Raw genomic sequence first — 21589 nt, 5'->3', positions numbered from 1 at the left:
CTCCACCAAAGAGAATAGACCGGGGGTAGTGGTCCCTGGGGCTTGGGGGGTCCCAAAGGCACCCCCTTTCTTTTTTTTACACCTTGCGCTGGGGAATGGTGGTCGCGAGTGAGCGGGGGGCCATGGGCCCACCTGCATGTATTCAATTAGAAGCCCCAGGAGGTGGTGGTCCCCTGGGCGCAGGGGGCATTGGCCCCCCGAATATATTTAACTAGAAGCCCTGGAGGGGTGGCGGTCCCCAGGGCAGAAGGGGTCCCTTAGGGACCCCTTCACTTTTTTAAAGCTTTGCCCCCAGGGATGGTGGTCCCTGAGGCACGGGGGGCCGCGGGTCCCCAGCGTATACTTAACTGGAAGCCCTGTGAAGGTGATGGTCCCCAGGGCAGCGGGGGACCGCCACCCCCGCAGATAAAAAAAATAAAAGTGCAAGGGAGGTGGTGGTCCCTGAAGCTGTGGGAGGGCTGGCAGGCCCCCCCACACTAAATTTTTATTTCCCACGGGACCTGGCCCACCCAGGGCCCTATAAAAAAACAAGAGCTGGTGCCCGCGCTTGTTTTTTTTTTGCCGCAAACTTGCGAATATCGCGATCTAGCGGCCAAAAAATAATTTAAAAAAATGTTTATTGATGTGGGGGTGCCCCTCTGGGACCCCCGTCACAAGTGCTAAGGGGTAAGGGTGTCCCTACTCTGGGCCCTTTTATTTTATATTAACTTTTGAGCTGAGTCCCAAGATGGCTGCCAACAGTTACTGGTTTGAAGTGTTGACAACCAATCAGAGCGGTGCATTTCCCTGCACGAACTTGTCTTTGTTCACGAATACTTCGCAGTCAGAGATATACAAATCTGAATTTGCCTGAATTTCTCCAAAACTACTGAACAGATTTACTCCAAATAAGCAAAAGTGTAACTTGCTACTAACAGCTAGCTTTCTGCCAAATTTAGTGTAATTCAATCCAGTGGTTCGGCCTGTAATTGTGACTAAAAAAAGCTATGGAAATTAACATGGGAAACCTTTTTTGAGCCCCCTTTTTCTTGGCCCCCGCTTGATGGATCACCCTAGAACTTTCCATCCACAACAAGAATTACTGCAACACTTTTTTTTAAAAACTTTCGTGAAGATTCCTCAGATAGCGGTCGGCCGTGAGTCATCTCATGATTTTCCTTGTAAATTTAAACAGCAGAGTTATTCACAAGTGCTAAACCCTTATATCCTACTCAGCACCTTTTTAAAACACTACTATCTCAAAAATCACTGAACAGATTTCTACTAAACAAAACATGGATCACTCACATAATTTTTGATTACAATAATACAGTGACACAGAGCTATTGTGTGAATAATTTCAATGACACAAGTATCGTTTCACTATACTTATAATGGTAGGTACAAAAATATCGAAAGAATATTGTTTCACACTAATATCATTAAAAATAACCCAAAATACAAAAAATATAGTTTTCCCAATATATATATATATATAGTTTAAAATAGCAAATCTTGAATATTTCAATCATAACATTTATATGAAACATAATAAATACATTTAAGTAACATTTATTACTACCTATAAATATATATACTTATATAAACATACACACATAAATACGTATGTGTGTATGTTTATACATACATATATATAATATACCACTATTATTAAAAACTAATTTCACATTATATTACATTTTTTGTATTTCCAATTTACTATGTAAATGCCATGTACATATATATATATAGCATACAAATGTGACGAAATCAAATACAAAACATTGAATAACACTGAAATAAATAAAATAAAAAAACACGTAGTAAAATTATTATAAAGATATGTACAAATAATATAAAATTAAACACTCCAGTCTGTACAACTGCAGGGAAAGCATTGGAATTTGGTTGGGTACATTTTACTATTCCCTGTCCATTCTGTGCAACAATAGGGAAAGTGTGGGATTCACAAATTTCGCAAATTATTTGCGAATACGCCACGACCAGAGATATACAAATTTTGATTTCCCTACATTTCTCAAAAACTACTGAACGGATTTACACCAAATAAGCAAAAGATCAATCTGCATACCGAAAGCTAGCTTTCTGCCAAATGTGCTGTAATTCCATTCAGTGGTTCGGGCTGTAGAAGTGTATAAAGGTCCTATTGGAATTAACACTGAACACACAACCTCTTTGACCCCCTCCCCCTTTTTCTCAGCCCATGTCCGACAGATTACCCTGAGACTTTTCATGCACAAGAATCACCCCAACACATTTTTGGGAAAATTTCATGAAGATTTGTCAAACGGTGCCAAAGATATAGGCAAGTCAAGAAATGTTTTTACTACGGAACATGGTCCTAACTATACTATACACCATGAGATTGGTCGCACTATCATATGACCATACCATTAGCCCATAAAGGGACTTTCTACTGAAGTACGGAGGGAAATTGGTGATGGTCTGTGTTACATGACATGATTAGAAAGATATTTGGTTTTATTGGTCCCTATCATGCAATACTGACATCTAATGTGTACTACATATCAACATATGTGATAACACTTTAAATTGTCTTTCTAAAATGTATTTTTAATTCCAGACTGCCACATTAGTGGCAGGACTGGATTCCTCTATTTAAGATGAAATCAAAAAAGGACTCACCAACTGTGAGGAAAGACTGCTAGGTTAAAACGCATCTGATGTTTGTGCCTAAAAATAAATCACTCTAATCAAGTTCACTGAGTGCAGCAATTCCTTGTTGCTGAAAAAGAATCAAGTAAACTTAATCTGTTTCTGTGTCTGCACCACCAATAAAGTCTGCATTGCTTTGGAATACAAATATATATATATATTGACTGAAAAAAAAAGTTACAGGGATGTTATAGTTAAGCTCACATTTTAAACGTACCAAACCACAGAAATTCACCAGTTATAGTTAAAGTTATCTCAAGTAACTATAATTCGTTCCCCAAGGGAACTGTAAAAAGTGCCCCGCCATGCAGTTATCTGATCAATAATTTTACTGCAGATGTTACAGGGACATTATCAATGATGTTAGCAAAGATGTCACAAGTGCTGTAATTTGTGCGGTAATTAGCAGTGCATGGCGAGGGTGCTAGTTATAGTTACCTGAGGGCACAAGTTATAGTTCCTTGAGATATCTCTAACTATAACAGCCCGAAATGCCAGACGCACTCACTCCAAATTTGGCAGATAGCTACCTTTTGGTCTAGAAAGAGTGCTTTTTGTAATTTGCTGTAAGTCAGTTCAGTAGTTTAGAGATATTAAAGGAAAAAGTAATGTGTATATCTGGACAGTTGGTGTTGAGATATGGACTGACTGGCCAAATTAAAGGAGGCTAGTCAATTCTGATTGGTTGGTGCCAACCTTAACACAACGTTTTGGCAGCCATTACAAGACTCAGGGACGTGATCCCTGTGTCCTGAAAATGAATGAAAAAATATGGATGTGGGCAGGGTGAGCACACAGAGACCCAAAAGGGCATACATTTGGGTCCCAAATGGACCCCCCCCCCACACTTTATTGTCTGGCCACAACAGGAATCTGAGGCAATGGTCCCTATTGAAATGCATTGAAGCGCATGGCAGGTTTTGAGGGTCACAAAAGGGAGAACGTATAAAAGGGTGATAACAGATTTTACTTACAATATAAATCATTTGTTGATGGTACCATACAAGTTTTAGGAATTGTGGTGTGTTGTAAGGTGATTTTACTGTTTTCTCATGATTCTGCCATAGGGATTTTGAACACAACTACAGCCTGAACCGCTGGACGCAATTACACCAAATTTGGCAGAAAGCTATCTTTTGGTTTAGAAAGAGTGCTTTTTGTAATTTGGTGTAAATTCAGAGTTTTAGAAATATTATAGGAAAAATAAATATAGAGGTCTAGGGACTTGGAGGCTCCGCGGATCTCAGAGATCTCATGCTGTTGACGAATCTTTATGAAAATTTCCAAAAAAGGTGTTCAAGTGAATCTTGTGTACATGGGAAGTTTTGGGGTGACCCATCAAGCGGGGCGGGAAAAAGGGGGGGTCATGGAACATGAGTTTCTCGTTATAATTCCCATAGGGATTTCAGGCACGACTACAGGCCGAACTGCATTTGGAAGTAAGCTAGCTCTTGGTCCAGAAAGAGTGCTTTTTGTTACTTAGTGTAAATCCGTTCAGCATTTTTTTTAAATATTAAAAGAAAACTAAACATCGATATCTAGAGGTGTGGAGGGTGTACAAATATTAACAATCTCGTGCAGCGAAGTGCATCGCTCTGATTGGCTGTCAAAACTTTAACCAGGAACTGTTGGCAGGCATTTTGGGACTCGGACTCAGCTGAGTTCCCAAAACAAATGTTAAAAAAAGGAAAAGGAGCAGGGTAGGGATTTCCTGACTCCATAGCCCTGGTGCTGTGGTTCCCCAAAGACCCCGACAAACCAGAAAAGCTTTTTTTTCACTGAAAATCGCAGAGGACTCACACATTCGGCTAAAAATAAAAAATAACAAGGGCAATGTGTCTAATGTGTCCAGTCATGATGTGAGCATCACTTATGGCGCTGGTACAGATCTGGGTGAGGAAACGTCAGTTCTGCACAATAGAACAGCAAAGATCTGCACAGCACGTCAAACAACCGATGCAGGACAGGCATTTATTCAGTGAGATTATTTTGGATCACCAGAAAGATGCTCACCCACCACGCCCCCCTCCACCCACAGCCTACAATAAAAAGGAACACGTCTGCCTCAATAAACAAATCAACTTTTAAATCAATGTCACTTAAAACAAGTGCTTAAATAACAACTTAATTGAAAAGAAAATCTAACAGAACAGCAAGGATCCGATCACACCTGGAGATCAAAGACTGCAAGACGATCTGAAGGGAGTGTTTGGTTTAGTTTCTGCTAGGTTGAAATATTATGTTTATTGGCCATCCAAAAGAAGAGAGAACACCACTAAGAGAAATACTCAGCGATTAGGAGAGAAAACAAGAAAGTCGCAATAAATTGTGCATACTTTCATATATTTATGACCTGAGAATTTATGTTAATTTTTTCCGGACAAAATTCTAATGCTTTTTTTCAGGTCAGATCACATGCAGATACCCTATCACCCTTCCCCGACCCTTTTGTACACACACTACACAATGTTTCATGATTTTGTATATTTTGCGGAGCAGTTTTCTGGGCTTCTGTTACCCGCGCCTTGGCTCATCATCGGCAGGGCTCGCTTAAAACGGAGCCCACCAGGCACTAAACTTGAAAACAGCAAAGAGTGCTCCTGTGTCTGTGGCGACCACGGTGTTTGGATGCACATGAAAGAAATAGTGACACCCCTACAGTTCCCCCATACCCTGGACCCCTCTTAAACTTTGTGGTCTTGGCCCGCACCGGCCTTCTATTGGTGGGTTCAAAACCTGCCACCAGTCCGCAACAAGCCCTTCGTGTTTTTTTTTCGCAGGCTCACTGGCCCCACCTCCTGGTTTCCCACACCTGGAGGCGTTCGCCGCGGGTCCTCCCAATGTCCGGCTTCGCCTCCCGACCTGCACTTTTTTGTACGCCTGTTGCAGGAGTGTTCTCAACACTCAGCTAAATAGCGCTAAAGTTGTCTACTTCACGAAAGGATGAAAGGAGGATCTGCCCCTGCAGCATTCAAAAAAGCTCACCAGACATAACAGCAGCACACATATAGCACAACAAATTCTCTCTCAGAATATAATCTGCCCTATTGGTTAAAATGCATCACATATTTATGGTTTGAACCATGTATGTATGTACATATTATATACATTTTTATCATATGGACTAATCATTCAGATGCTTCATATATTTAAGGATATGTGTGTGTATGTGTATAAAGTTATTGAAAAAACAAAGGTTACAGGGACGTTATAGTTAGAAAATAGAATTGAAAAACCATAGAAATTCACTAAAAAACAAAGGTTACAGGGACGTTATAGTTAAGAAATAGAATTTTAAAAACCTTAGAAATTCACTGAAAAAACAAAGGTTACAGGGACATTATAGTTAGGAAATAAAATTAAAAATACCATAGAAATTTACACACACAATACCATAGAAATTCAGCAGTTATAGTTACCTGGGCTAACTATAACTTACGCCCCACAATGCACTGCTTATGACCTCACATATTACATGACTCATGACATGCATGGTCATTGACATCACTCATGACATCACTGATGACATTTCAAATGACATCGCTCTCTTTATTCAATGACTATATATATATCTATATATATATATATATGTGTGTGCGTGTGTGTGTGTTCTGGTGCTGGATCTCTGACTACTGTGAACACTGCATGTGAGGCTGATTACAAATCTTCTGAGCTGAAACATCTTAAGCTTTCAGATCAAAAAAGGTTTCCAGTCCAAGAAAAGTCTCCAAATGCAACTTCGTTCATGGCAGCAATTCCATTTCGAAAGGACAAGCAGGGAAATATCACTAAAATCACAAGGTTTGCACACTGCAGAATATGGTTTAAATGACAGACATGTGACCCAATGAAGACAAGCGTGCTTCGGTCACCGTCAAATCTGCTGATGCAATCAGATTTTTTGGTTCTAAATAGGAGAAAGTGCAGCTCACAGCACGCATTATTTACATGAGGTTGCTTTACCTCTACAGTTTCTTCCAGGCCTCGTGACTTCCAGATCTGTAAAGCCGTCTTTGCACTTGCAGGTGAATGGGCCGTCTGTATTTATGCAAAGGGCGTCTGGCGAGCAGTCGTTCTCAGATGGTGACGCACATTCATCAAGATCTATAACACACAGATACAAATGTCAACGTGGTGAAAGCCTGTGGAACTCACATTTCACAGATATCATTTACAATATGTTGTTTTTTCAAACATTAGCATTTTTCCAAGCGGACATCACCAATAACTTACTAAACTGGGGCAATTCCACAAACCTGGACAGGATGCACGCCTAGCGAGCCTACCTGCCACCCAAGTATTTTAGACTTCGCCACTTTGCATGCGGGGTACCATGCCATCTTGAAGGAAGTGACATATGCTTCCATTTTCTTGCGATAAGGGCATTACTCCTAGTCCTACTCCCTCGCCTTCCTTTTTAACCAATGAGGCCTCCCGCCTCCCCCCTAGACCCTCCCTTCCCCTTTTAAACCCCCCCCACCCTTATCTCCTCCTGTACAAAAAGCAAGCCCAAGCAGCAACTCGGACAGTCCGTACCGGGAGGGCGGGAGGGAACGGAAAGGAAGGCGAGGGAGTAGGACTAAGAGTAATGCCATTATCGCAAGAAAATGGAAGCATTACCTCCCGTCCCTCCCTCGCCTTCCTTTTAGACCAATGAGACATAGCAAGAAAAACACAGGAAACGGACACTGAGTTGCAAGAACTTTATTAATATCCTGCACCAAGATCACCAAAAAACCCTACCCCTATTACCTCATAGAGGATAAGACTCGGTGACCTAATACCGACTCCAAACTACCCAAGTCCGACAGCCTATAATGACGCACAAACGTCGAAGGAGAAGCCCAAGTGGCAGCCCTGTAAATTTCCACCACGGAAGACCCCTGAAGCTCCGCCACCGTAGCCGCCATACCCCTGGTAGACCGACCCTGAATCCCTTGAGCAGGAACCACCCCTTTTAAGGAATAGGCCAACAGAATCAATGATCTCACCCACCGACTCAAGGAAGCCATGGAAGGCCTCTCACCTTTACGTGCCGGACCGAAATTAACAAAAAGCGAATCCCCCTTACGAAAAGGAGCCACCACCCGCAGGTACTCCAACAAAGCCCTGCGTGCATCCAACGAATGCAAACTGACCTCCTCCCTCGAGGAGGGATTGGGACAAAATGAAGGAAGAATGACCTCCTGTCGAGAATGGAACGAAGAATTGACTTTCGGAATAAAGGAAGGGACCGGAACCAGAACCACCCGATCTTGAAAAACTTTACAAAAAGGAAAGGAACAGGCCAAGGCCCCCTATTCCCCTAAACTACGAGCCGAAGTAATGGCTACCAAAAAAAACGTCTTCAAAGACAGATGGCGCAAATCACAGTCTCCCAATGGTTCAAAAGGGGCATCCGTCAAAACATCCAAAACCAAAGAAAGATCGCATGAAGGAAAAGAACGTACAGGGCGAGCAAACAAATTAATAAGACCTTGAAAAAATCTAGGAATCAAGCGCCCTTCATCCTGAAGATTACGCCACGGACCTGTAAATACCTGAATAGCCGCCCACTGTACCCGTAGAGATGCCACCGACAACCCCAGTTGCGCACCGTCCTGCAGGAACTGCATCACCTCAAAGATAGACGCGCAGGTAGGATCCAACTCATGACTCAAGCACCAAGAAGAAAAAACCTTCCACTGTCTACCATAGGAAAGTAAAGTGGAACGCCGCCTGGAAGCCAGTAAGGTAGAACTCAAAGCTACAGGTACCCCCAGATCCGTCAAGCCCTGTCGTTCAACTTCCAGGCCGTCAAGTGCAACCTCCTCAACGACCCCAATGGGAGGCAGGGAAACTCTAGGGGAGACGGACAAAGAGGAAGAGGCCACATCCTCCCGTCTGCCATCAGCCTCAACAACGGGAACCAATTTGCCCGCGGCGAAAGTGGCGCAATCAGGATAACCCTGGATCCCAGATCCCTCACCCTCAACAGAAAGGACCTGAGCAGTTGAAAAGGTGGGAACGCATACAAAAGGCCCCTCGGCCAAGGACATGACATCCCGTCCACCTCCCAGGCCTGGGGACACCGAAACCGGGAACAGAAGCGATCCAACTTCACATTTTCTGCGGACGCAAACACATCCAGCACTGGAAGCCCCCAAAGACAAACCAGATGCAGAAACAGAGACTTCCGGAGGGAGAAAAGTTGAGAGGAAGGAATCACCCTGCTCAGCAGATCCGCCCGAACATTGACCACCCCCCGAATGTACGAAGCCCTGAGAGAAGGAACCCACTCCTGAGCCCACACAAATATCTCCCTGGCTAGACTGAACAGAGCCCTCGACCTGGTCCCCCCTTGCCGGTTGACATAAGCCTTGGCCATTAAGTTGTCCGTCCGAACAAGAACCGCCGCCCCTCTGAGGGACACCTGGAAATGGACCAGAGCCAGTAAGACAGCTCTCAATTTGCGCCAATTCGACGACCGACTCGCCTCCCGAGGGGACCAGAACCCCTGAATCTGAGCCGACCCCATCCACGCCCCCCAACCGGAGAGGCTGGCATCCGTAGTCACCACCACGGGTCTCAGAGTTGTCAAAGAAACCCCTACCCGAAGATAATCTGCCTCCAACCACCATTGCAACTCCCTGCGAATCAAACCGGACCCCGGAACCCTGTCCCTCAGAGAACCGGACCCTGGCGCCCACCTTCTCAAGAACCATGTCATCAAGCACAGGAGATGGAAACGCGCCCAAGGAACCAGAAATATCACAGACGCCAAATGACCCTGCAGACGTAACCATAGAAGAGCTCAGGGTGCAGTCAGTAACACTACCTTCTTTACCAAGGACTGAAGTACACCTAACCTCTTTTCTGACACCGTCACCACGCCTGAAAGAGTCCGAAACCGAGCCCCCAGAAAAACCAGATCCTGGAACGGAACTAAATCTGATTTCTCCCAGTTGATTAAAAACCTGTGGTTTTGCAGGACCACCAGAACTTGTGCCACCTGCCTCTGTAACAGGACCCGTGACTGGGCATGAATCAAGATGTCGTCCAGATATGGATGAATAAACACCCCCTCTGAATGTAGCAAAGCCACCAGGGGGGCCAGCACCTTCGTAAACATTTGAGGAGAAGATTTGAGACCGAAAGGTAGAACGCAAAACTGATAGTGTTCCTGATCCACAGCAAACCTCAGGAACCTCTGAGAAGACCTTGCCACAGGCACGTGCAGGTAAGCATCCTGCAGATCCAGCGACACTAGAAAGTCCCCTTGTCTGACCAACGGAAAGATAGTCTGAATAGACAGCATGCGGAAATGCACCGGCCTGATCCAAGCATTCACCTCCTTCAGATTGAGCACCGGTCAAAATCCCCCTGAAACTTTCTGAACAAGAAACAAGACCGAATAGGTGCCCTGACCCCGTTCGTCCATCGGAACGCGAGAAATGGCCCCTTTGACCATCAAGTCCCGTACTCCGTCCAACAATGCTCTTCTCCGTGACCCCCCTGAAGGCATAGGGGTGGGACATACCCCTGAATCTGGAGGTACCACCACAAAATCGATGACATAACCATTGGCCACAATGCATAGCACCCAACGATCGTTGACACTCTCCTCCCAAGTTGAAAGAAAGTGACTCAGCCTTCCCCCAACCGGCCCTATGCCAGGCCCACAGTGATTGTCAGGACCCCTTCTTGAACCCACCCCGGTTCGCAGGAGCAGACTTCTTAGGTGAAAAACGCGGCTGAAAACGTTGTTTCCTAAATGAAAAAGATTTGGCATTCATTTTAGGAGAAGATCGGGAATGTTTCTTCCACCCTTTACCCGAAGTAGAACCCCCTTTATAAGGCAAGGCATGCTTCCGTTCCTTAAATGCTTTGGAAAGCATGGATGGTAATTGCTCTCCAAACAAGCTACGACCTTCAAACGGCAGTCTCAGCAAGGCCGCCTTATCCCCTGGGTCAGCTTTCCAGGAACGCAACCAGAGGGACCTACGAGCCCCAATCAAAGCACCAGAGGCCAGCGCCGAAGTACGGACTACATCCGAAGACACATCAGCCAACAATCTGGCTTGCTGCTCCATACCAGCCAGGAGCTCCGAACATTCCACCCCTTCCTGAACAGCCACCGCCAGCTTATCAAAGTCCTGCACCAACGACTGAGCCGCATAAGCAGAATATATACCCGCCCTTAGCGCCAAATTCTCAGCTGCAAAAGCTCTTTTAAGACCTGAATCCACTTTACGTTCCGTGGCATCCGTAGGCACACAATCCTCCGGATTGACTGCCGTTTTGCCAATCAGGGTAGCTAAAATTGAGTCCAGGCGGACCGAAGGAGGCAATACCTCCTCACCCTCAAGTAAATACAGTTTCTGCAGGAATCGTGGAACTTGAGCCCTATCCACATCCTTCCATTTGCGAAACACCATATCCTTCACAGGTCCCTGAAAAGGCATGGCAAACTTAGAAGGCGTCTGGTATTGTGGAAATAAGTGAGAATCCGAGTTTGAAGGATGAAAAACTGGGAAACCCAAATTGTCCCGAACATGTGCCATCACTTCCCACATTTCTTCTCTGGATACATATTTACCCCCAGAGGACGTAGATTGGGCCTCATCACCCTCACTATCTGACGAGGACTTCCTTGCAGCTGCTGCTGAATGGGCAACTTTAGACTGTCCAGGCCTGGCCATCCCTGCTTGAAGAGCCCTGGTAACAGCCACCTCAATCATCTCCCGCACTTCCTCCCTGGACATGAGGGGAGTACCCCTTCCCTCCTGTAACTGGGAGCCCCCAGGAGTGGAAACGCCAGCAGCACCCTCCTCCTCAGAGGAGGAAGAGGAGACAATCCTACGTCTCTTCGCCGGAACCTTAGGCATGCTAATAATTCAAAATACACTGCCCTTCACCTAAAATCACTCTTCATATATAGTGACCTGGACCTCCCCCTACAGTAATCCACCAATCCCTAAAAAGGTCAAAAACTACTGCAAAGACCATAAAAACTGCGGGTAGAACGCCCGTCCTACCTGCAGACAATCCAAAAACCGCACTCCCGCATTTCCCCGCGGCTCCGCGGCGCGGAAAACCGGAAGCCGACGCCCCAGCCACAGAGGGCCGGCTGAGCCCGTCAGCCGGCCCTTAGTACGTGCTTCCTGAGCAGCCCGGCTGCTCGTCAAAGATGCGTCCAGGCTGTAGCACTCCTCGCGGAGCTCCGCGTCCAGAGGAGTGCCTCCATCGAAGACCTCCAGGCCCCGCCGTGCAGGTAAAGGTAAAGAAAACGTCTAGCGTGGGCTAGACAAAAGAACAGGAGGAGATAAGAGTGGGGGGGGTTTAAAAGGAGACGGGAGGGTCTAGGGGGGAGGCAGGAGGCCTCATTGGTCTAAAAGGAAGGCGAGGGAGGGACGGGAGGTAATGTTTCAGACCACTCAGCTCAACTGATGTGCTCTCTTCCTCAGAGTCTGCACCCTAAACTCTGGGAAGGATTCTTTTTCAATTAGCCCAGTCATATTTGAAGTCCATTATGTTAATCCCTTCAGCTATAAAGCAACTACTTAAACTTGGAGCCACCTCGCTTTCTCAGGAAGCTGAACCCTCTCTGTCCTCACCCACCTTGTTTGATAAAAACCTTTACGAGCAAACCAAAATTAAACATTACGTGGGACACCGATCTCATCCTCAATTAACTGATTGGGGTGCTTATGACGTCAAGTGTCCTTCACAGAAACTCCTCCGAAACTGTGGTGTTCATCCCGCCCACTCCAAAGTCACTTCCTGGCACATGGTCCAATAGCAAACTCCTTATATATTGCGATAGCCTCTGCCCCTCATAGAACATTGTTGGGCGTCTTACTTTCAGCCTAATTAATTTCAGTGACTTATAGATTGTCAAGGTCCATATATTCTGTTTTAAGTATAGTAGATCTATATATGCTGACCTTCACGATATGCTTTTAGCCAATATTCTGGCACGAGTATTCAAACTTGATATTCTGGTAGTAAACTGCCATTTGAGAGGGTGCAAATATATTCATGCTCACTTTGTAAATCAGTTATGAATCTGGCTCTGTTAATAGAGTTTTGTTCCAAACTGAATTTAGAAGCAGAGAATGCGTGGATGTTTAAGACCCTCAATTCAATACGAGCTATTATGTTGGTAAATGGATTAACAATTTTCCCTATTCTCAGTATGGCAAGCCTAGTAAATACTAAAATCTGTAGAAAAATATATTTAAATATTGTCAAAACCCTTAACACACCCTGCTGCTATCACCACCACCCTGTATGCCCAGACACTTAACACTACAAAGTTTGTTCCAGATAACAGACAATGCTTTTGGAGAGAAGGAAAAGCAGGAAATGGTGAGGAAAAACAGGGACAGAAGGCCCATGCCAGTCCAAGGGCAAGGCAAAACTAGGTAGGTTCCAAGAGAGACACTGCAGAAACCACCATTGTACTACCTAAAGCAGCATAATTAGTGGGGAACTCGTAGGCAGGAGCTTGTGCATGGCACAGATAACATGCAGGCATGGCATAACAAAGGCCCGCCTAAGCCCCTGCAGTGCGAGAGACCCCGAGCTCCAGAGGGCCCCCCCTCAGCACAGTACCCTGGCATGAGAGTTCCTGAGCGAGTCCAGGGAGGGGCTTCCATGTACTTTGCAGGGGGGGGGGAGCTTAAGTTTCGTTACACCACTGATAACATGGCATGGTTTGAGAGCACAAGAGGGTATTTGTAAGGGCTTTGTGAAATTAGAGATTCAGTAGTTGCCTGACCAGGGCAGAGAACCTCTGCAAAAATGTGGGTCTTTACTTCAGTGGTAGGAAATTGAAAATCAAAGACCTCCAAAGTCATTCACGCAGCAACAGCAAAAGAGGCGCTCTGTGAGAAACAAGTCTAGCATCTGTGGAGGTATCTAGACCACTGGCATCCTGTAGTTCCTCGTACTATTTATCCTTATCACAGAAATTCATCCCCCTCATCATAATTGTCACTGTTGTCTGAATCAGAGGCAATTATGTGAAGTAAAGCCTGAACTCTGCTGCTTGGTAAGAGCTATGTGCCAGAGTCAGAGAGGTTGATGAGTTGCTGTGCTCTAGTGAGATTGGGACGCAGTCTCGGCCGGGGCTGAGATAAATTTGTCTCAAAGCCAGAAACTACCTTGGATTGAGGATCCTCTTCGACCAGCAGCACCATTGGCACTGCCATCGAGGTCAAAGGAATCTGCACAGGGAGCACCAAGGCCAGTGCAGAACCTGGGTTCACAAGGCATAGATGGCTCTGAGAGTGAATCCGCTGGAAGAATATGACTAGAGGATTTTGCAGAGCCTTGGGGCACAAAGGCAGTGCTTAATTTGTGCTTGTTGTTTCCGGTGCGGAGCACCGGCACTTATTTTTGAGGGACGGCGCTTAGTTCTTGGCCTCAAGCATTTACTGCGAGCAATGGCATGTGGGAAAGAGGGAGGGAAAAAAAAACTAAAGCGTGTCAGAAAGGGGAAAAGCAGGAAGCTGCAAGAGTGAACTGAAGGGGCAGGGAGTCTCTGTAAATGGATTAATGAGGCCCGAGATGACTTTAGGATTATGCTGCCTCAGTATTATGTGCTCGCACTTTTAAATGCAACAGCTGCATGTTCAAGAGGAGATCTTTGAGCACTGGCGCGTTTTTATTTACAAAGTAAGCACTGCCCGAAGGTGCACCAGACAGAACCGGAAGCATGTCATATTTGTCCAGCAAGGATTCCTTAAAGGCGTCGGTCTATTACCAACAGACCTTAACATTTTGGGTGTGATGGGACCAGAGTTGGAATTGACTCCTCAGAAGTTTGGTAGTGAGACTGAGTGGCACTTTGACACTAGAGGTGGATGCAACTCTTGTAATAACGTGTAGGGTAATTACTCAGAGTTACCTAAGAAATATATAAGTTTACGCTTGAATTACCAGAGAAGAGCAATTCTGCGTTTAGTGTTATTTCTACACAATAATTCCCACTTGTGTCCAAAGTGGACTCACAGATGCATTTTGGGCTAGGAAATGGCACTAAATACAACAGAACATGAATAGCTGGCTCACACTTGGTAATTGTGCTCTTGAGGTACGATTTTCACCCAACTTACTACCAATTATTAGCCCATATGATTAGCACAAAATGGACACAAGTTTGCATTTTGCACCAAGAAACAGAGCGAAATGCAGCAAAACATGAATAGCGAGCAGCCACTCACTAAATGTGCTCCAGCGCTAGGTTATTTCCCCCAAGTTGGCCTTAATCAGACAGGCATGAGTTATCGCATATTTAATGGTAATTCTGCATCAAAAAGTAACACAGAATGACTTAATTACTCCAATTACTCTGCCGTAATCGTATTTCTGCAGGGGCTTAGTTGACACCCTGGGGCCCTATCTGAAGTGCAAGACTGACAGAAAGGGGCAAATCCCTATTTGGACTTCTTGTGCTTCTTTTGACTGACCCAAAGACTTCAGCCATAATGAAGATCTGCTGTGGGAATTACTTCGGCAGTGGGATTGGGATCTTCCTTTCAACTTCGACCACTTACAGCGTGGAGGCTTCTTATGTATGGCCATGTAGCGACTCCCCTCACAGTCCTGTATGTCCTTCCAGTTCATCTGGGTGACAAGGGATGCCATTTCAAGTTGCTGACCCTCTCTTACAAAGCACTTCACAACCAAGGACCTCCCTGCCTCAACCACCGCCTTAATTTTCTACACCCTACCAGAGACCAACGATCCACCTCGCTCTACCCCCCATATCCACAGAAGCAAGCAGGGAGGACAAGCCTTCTCCTACCTGGCTGCGAAAACATGGAACTCTCCCCCCTTCCACTGGACGCCCTCCCGCCCCATCCTGGAGTTCAAAAGAGAGGTTAAGACATGGCTCTTCTACCCGGCCCCCGTGCTGGACCACGCAGCTTCCTCATCACCTGGTTACTCTCACAGGTGATAAGTGAACCTTACAAATTGATTGATTGATTGATTATGACAGGCCTTGGAGCCATGTTCCAATCCAACTCAAAGTACCACAGGGATGATGGTTATGATGGCGGTGCATAACCACTATCTTTCAACTCAACATCAGTCCAAACACCTGAATGTTTTACCCCAGGGGCTACATCTGTCACTTTCGCCACATTCCTCTTATTCCACCATTTGCCACCCTCAACCATAAAAGAATGTTTGGATACTCTGACTACCTTGGCAGTGGGAAAAAAACTTGACAATCCCTTTCCCTTCCCCTGAGGTTTTTTTACTCTAACTACATCACCCATACCAAATTGAACCTCCTTAACTCTTTTCAGATCGTCATATCTCAATTTGCTCTTGACCTGTTGCTTAATCACCTTGTCTTTCACCTGATTGATATCAGAAGCAACAACACCCACTAAAGTTTCCTGTACAACCCACTCTGGAGACAGTTCATTGCAAGAATGTCTACCCTTCAGAAGTACAAAAGGAGCAACACCAGTAGAAGAATGTGGTGTGTTGTGATAACACCATATCCTTTCTGCCACCATCTCCTGTATACTCTTCCCTGACCTGATGGCCAATTGAATAGTTTCCTTGAGTAATCTATTTACTCTCTCAACAAGCCCATTACCCTGCGGACTATACAATGCAGTTGTAAGATGCTTAATATTAAGGCTTCTCAGAAATTCAACCATCTGGTGCGATACAAATTGCACCCCGTTATCTGTGACCAAAAACCCGGGACTACCCTCCCAATGAAAGATCTCTTTTAAAAATCCAATCACATTGGTGGTATTAGGTTCTCTTAAAAACTTGTACGAAACCCATTTGGAATGATAATCTACTGCAACCAACACATATTTCTTTCCGTCATTGTAACCCCCAACTGGACCAATAAAATCCAATCCCAATTTCTGCCAAGGTTTATCAGGAAACGGTACAGGACACAAAGGCACTTCTCTAGTATGCAAACCTTTATCCGCCCCCTTGCAAATGCTACAATTCTTAACTACAAATTCCACCTCTGTGTCCATACCCGGCCACCAATAATATAAACGCAACCTCTTCCTTGTGCCAGTGATTCCAACATGCCCATCATGAGCCAGCTGTATCAACTTGTGCCTTAATTCCTTAGGAGATACCAAACGTTCCCCCCTCATGACAAGGTCGTCCTCCACGTTCAATTCCTCTCTAACCTTACAAAAAGGTTTTATTACTTCTAAAACACCATTCCCTGCAGGCCAACCCTCACAAATATATTTTTTAAGAAGCAATAGAGAATTGTCCTTGTTCATAGCTTCCGCCCAAACCTGCCTGGAAATGACTTCCCCAGAAACAAACACTCCGTCTATCATTCCCACCGTGACATCCTCATCCTCCATTTGCTTCCCCTCAATTGGATTGTGAACCGGACACCTGGAAAGAAAATCTGCTCTACCATTGTTCTCCCCAGGAATATGTTTCATTTTCATATTAAACTCATACAGTTTAGCCAACAACCTGGTCAATCTAGGACTAGTCTTATTGAAAATGTTGTCATTCCATAGATAAACCAATGGCTTGTGATCTGTTACCAAAGTAAATTCTCTCCCCCAAACATACATTGAAAAATGGTTGACACCCCAAACACAAGCTAGTGCCTCCCTCTCGATTGTGCTATAATTCACCTCGGCCTCAGAAATTCGTCTGGACGCAAAAGCAATGGTAAATTCCTTGCCTCCTATCATTTGACTTAAAACAGCTTCTAGGCTAATCCCACTCGCATCCACAGTAATGACAGAAGGTACGTCTTCATTGAAAGGATGAAGAGCAGGAGCCTCAATTATGAGAGTCTTAAGAGTTAAGAAGGCTTGAGCCTGCTCATCCTGCCACTGAAATTTCTCACCCTTCCTCAACAACTTCCTTAATGGCTCTGTCAGATACGCAAAATTGTGAACAAATCGCGAGTAGTACTCACAAAGACCCAAAAAGGATCTCAACTGGTCTTTATCATTAGGAGATGGAGCATTTCCAATAGCCCCTAATAAGTCCTTCTTGGGTAGGATTCCCTGTGCACAAATTGTGTGACCTAAATATTCAACTGTCTCAACCATGAATTTACATTTCCCTTTTCTCACCGTAATCCCGTGATCTTCCAGAATTTCTAGGACTTTATCAAGTTTCTGTATGTGTTCCTGAATAGACTCTGAGCCTATCAGAATATCGTCCTGATATGCCAACACTCCGTGTACTTCCCCAAACAATTGATACATTAGCTTCTGAAACACAGATGCTGCGGAAGCTAAACCAAAAGGCATCCGCAAAAATCTGTAAGCCCCAAATGGAGTGACAAATGTTGTAAGAGAACGAGACTCCCTACTAAACTCAACTTGATGATAGGCGGACTTGAGGTCAATAGTGGAGAACACCTTAATACCCCCCAATCGTGCCAATAACTCCTGTATTTTGGGCAACGGGAAACAATCAACTAGAATATTTTTGTTCAAAGACCTCAGGTCCACACATAATCGCAAATCCCCCGTTTTCTTAACTGCAACCACAATCGGAGAAACCCATTGAGACAAATTAGTCGATTCAATGACTCCATCAGCACATAGCTCATGTAGGTGCTCCTTTAACTTCCCTCTGATGCTCAAGGGCACATTACGCACCTTGTGTACCACAGGTATCGCATCAGGTTTGAGAATTATTTTATGCTCATTACCTTTTACAGAGCCTAGCTTATCCCTGAAAATCACAGTATGCTTGTCTAGGACATCTTTAAGAGTATCAAGTTTTATGTCCACTTTCTCAATCAGGGTGATAGGTCGTTCAGTACCCGGTCTCAGAACCATCCCAAATTGTCCTTGATCTTTCCACCCCAGAATATTGTACCCTCTCTTGGCTACATATATTTTTGTACTAATAGTCTTCTGCTGATAACAAATCCTTTCTAAGAAATACCCCATCATGTCAATTTCTTGACCATCAAAAGCTACTGTTTTTATGTCAGGAGCTGACAAGGGAAGGTTACTCCAATGTGAATGATAATTTGTATTAGATACAATTGATATAGGTGAGCCTGAATCCACAGTGACACTTAGCTTGACTTCCCCAATTTTAACTTCACATACTGAATCCTTAGAAAATTTGCAATCAGAATTAATATCATCAACAATCAAAACACATCTTTTTGAAAAGTCCACCTCCCCTCCATCTGTCAGCTTGTCAATGGCTTGCTGATGCTCAACTAACATTACTTTTTGCGATTGCTTGCATACACGAGCAAAATGACCAGACTTCCTGCATTTTATGCACACTTTCCCCAGTGCAGGACAATTTGAGGAATTGGCAACATGTGACTTAGAACCACATCTAAAGCATAGTGAACTTTTAGCATTATTTGTTTTTAAATCTGGAGTGCCCGACATAACTGTCTTAGACTTCTGTAAAACTATGTTCACATGTTCTGCCTGACTTACTTTCATTTTGCTTAACTCTCTGGAAGCTGTTACTGAACGCTCGATGCCTCTAGCAATTTCTAGTGTTTCACACAAAGTTGGATTTCTACAACATAATTTTTTTTCTTGGATTCTAGAATCAGAACAATTCACCACTAACTGATCTCTTAGGTACTGATCGAGGGGTCCTAAAAATTCACAAGTGGCTGCTAATACCCTAAGCTCAGCTACAAAATTATCAATTGATTCGTGTTGGAATTGTTTTCGAGTAAAAAATATGTGTGTCTTTCAACTATTATACTAAGGTCATCCTTAAAATGATTTTCTAACCTCTTTACAGCTTCAGTCAAAAACATCCCAACCATCACTGGATGAAGGTTGCACTTGGGGTTGATGATCAAAAATTCTCTGACCTTCTGTACCAAGGCAATTATACAAAATCGCCTTCTTTCGAACCGCAGAAAAATTTACCCCATCTATCGCCACTAAGTAACTTTCAAAAGACTTGAACCAGTGTTGCCATTTTATCGTGGGAATACCGGGTTCAGGCAAAAATGCCAGTGGCAAATTTGCTGTTTGCATACCGAGGAAAAGACACTGTATGAACCTGTATATGACTAATAAGACACCACTAAAGATAAAAATTGAATAAGTGTGCGAATCACTGTACAAATCTGCAATCGCCTTCAATGTAAAGTAGTCGTGATACGTGCGTGAAATATTGCAAACAGATTCACAGGTCTGCAGATCCAGAAAAGCAGATGAATGTGCGAATCACTGTGCGCATAACATTTTAAGTCCACATGTCCATACAATTTGTACTTTCACTGTAAATTTGCAGCCAGAATAGAAGTGTGCGAATCACGAAAAGATCCGCAATTGCGTAGAAATATCTTCCATTCAATAGCAACAGTAAAATAAATACCAGAATATGTACGAATCCGCAAGGTGCACTTAAAATGAAGAGTGCGCGAATTACTGTGCACCTGCCCGCGTGATAGTGGATTCTTATTTTCTCGCAGTCAGAATAGAAGTGTGCGAATCACTGAAAAGATCCGCAATTGCGTAGAAATATCTTCCATTCAATAGCAACAGTAAAATAAATACCAGAATATGTACGAATCCGCAAGGTGCACTTAAAATGAAGAGTGCGCGAATTACTGTGCACCTGCCCGCGTGATAGTGGATTCTTATTTTCTCGCAATCAGAATAGAAGTGGGCGAATCACTGAAAAGATCTGCAATTGCGTAGAAATATCCTCCCTTCAATAGCAACAGTGAAATAAATACCAGAATATGTACAAATCCACAAGGTGCACTTAAAATGAAGAGTGCGCGAATTACTGTGCACCTGTCCGCGTGATAGTGGATTCTTATTTTCTGGTGCAGAAAGTCCAGCACAGGTTTTCTTTGTTTATGTGAATAGACACAGTAGAGGCACACAGAATTCCTCTATCGGTTTGCGGATTTATATATCACTGTTTGTAAACCAAAACCTAGAACGTCCCCGGAACATAAACTACAGGAACCAGAATTTGCTCCACGTTGTTTAAAAATATGTAGATTTCAATCTCTGTAAAGAAAATATTCTTGATGTCTTAACCCAATGTCGCATTAACTACAGCAACAAAGAAGAGTTAACCCGGTTCCTCTGAGTAGAATGTTTGTTGATCAGGCGTAACTAGGCAACAGGAACTGAAACCAGAGGACTTTGCCGGCGCAAGCAGGCAAGGGCCCTTAACAAAATACCTGAACGAAGAAGGATGAGGAACACAAACAGATTGTAATCTGCTTCAAAATTGATTAACGAGTGTGAGGACAAGAAATGAATATCATAACAGTTACGTGGGTCCGGATGGTGTTGATAGAAGCTCGTCGCCAATTTATGTTGTATCCAAAAGAAGGGAAAAACAGAGAAGGAATATTCCTGAACACAAAGTTTATTTCCACATCAACACCAACGTCCTCACAGCTCCAAGTACAGCAACTGATTGGGGAGCCTATGAAGTCATCAGAACTCCACGCACCCAGCATTCCATAAAGGTACACTGCCCACCCCAACAACGAATTACAAAAGCACATTTTAAAACACAACAGATACCTTGTAGGGGTTTGTCACAGACATATGTTTGCAACAGTCTCTGTAAGTGTTATACTATGTTGTTTAGGTAGATGACATATTTCCCTTGCGCACTGGAAACAAACACAAGTTTGAATAAAATATCTCATCAAAAGATGGAGATGTAGCTTTGGATCCATGTCTGAAGATGCATAAAAAATTGAACTAACATCAGCACACATAGGTGGTGCTTATATGCAGCCGCGCTCAATTTCAGAGAGGAACAAGGTTAGCGCAGAGCTGTGCAATGCCACCTACTGGTGCTTAGAAGTACTGCTTTTACGTTTCCGATGCAGTTTGATGCCTGAGAAATACACCTACAAGGTGAGGAATCTATAGTTAAATGTATCCATCAGAAAGATTATGTATTTTGTGCTATGTGCATT

The 21589-nt window shown here is 44.1% G+C and overlaps 1 protein-coding gene across 2 annotated transcripts in view; it reads right to left on the bottom strand.

Moving 5' to 3' along the window:
- The window catches only part of UMODL1 (uromodulin like 1), a 499986-nt gene that overhangs the window by 226499 nt on the left and 251898 nt on the right, over positions 1-21589 (bottom strand). For both annotated transcript variants that reach the window (XM_069202600.1, XM_069202601.1), the window contains exon 11: positions 6640-6780. In XM_069202600.1, coding sequence (XP_069058701.1) covers positions 6640-6780 — 141 coding nt within the window. The remainder of the gene's footprint in view (positions 1-6639; positions 6781-21589) is intronic.

This window comes from Pleurodeles waltl, chromosome 8 (genome assembly GCF_031143425.1).
Source record: "Pleurodeles waltl isolate 20211129_DDA chromosome 8, aPleWal1.hap1.20221129, whole genome shotgun sequence".
NCBI classification, from domain to species: domain Eukaryota; kingdom Metazoa; phylum Chordata; class Amphibia; order Caudata; family Salamandridae; genus Pleurodeles; species Pleurodeles waltl.
This window is presented reverse-complemented; position numbering and strand designations above follow the sequence as displayed.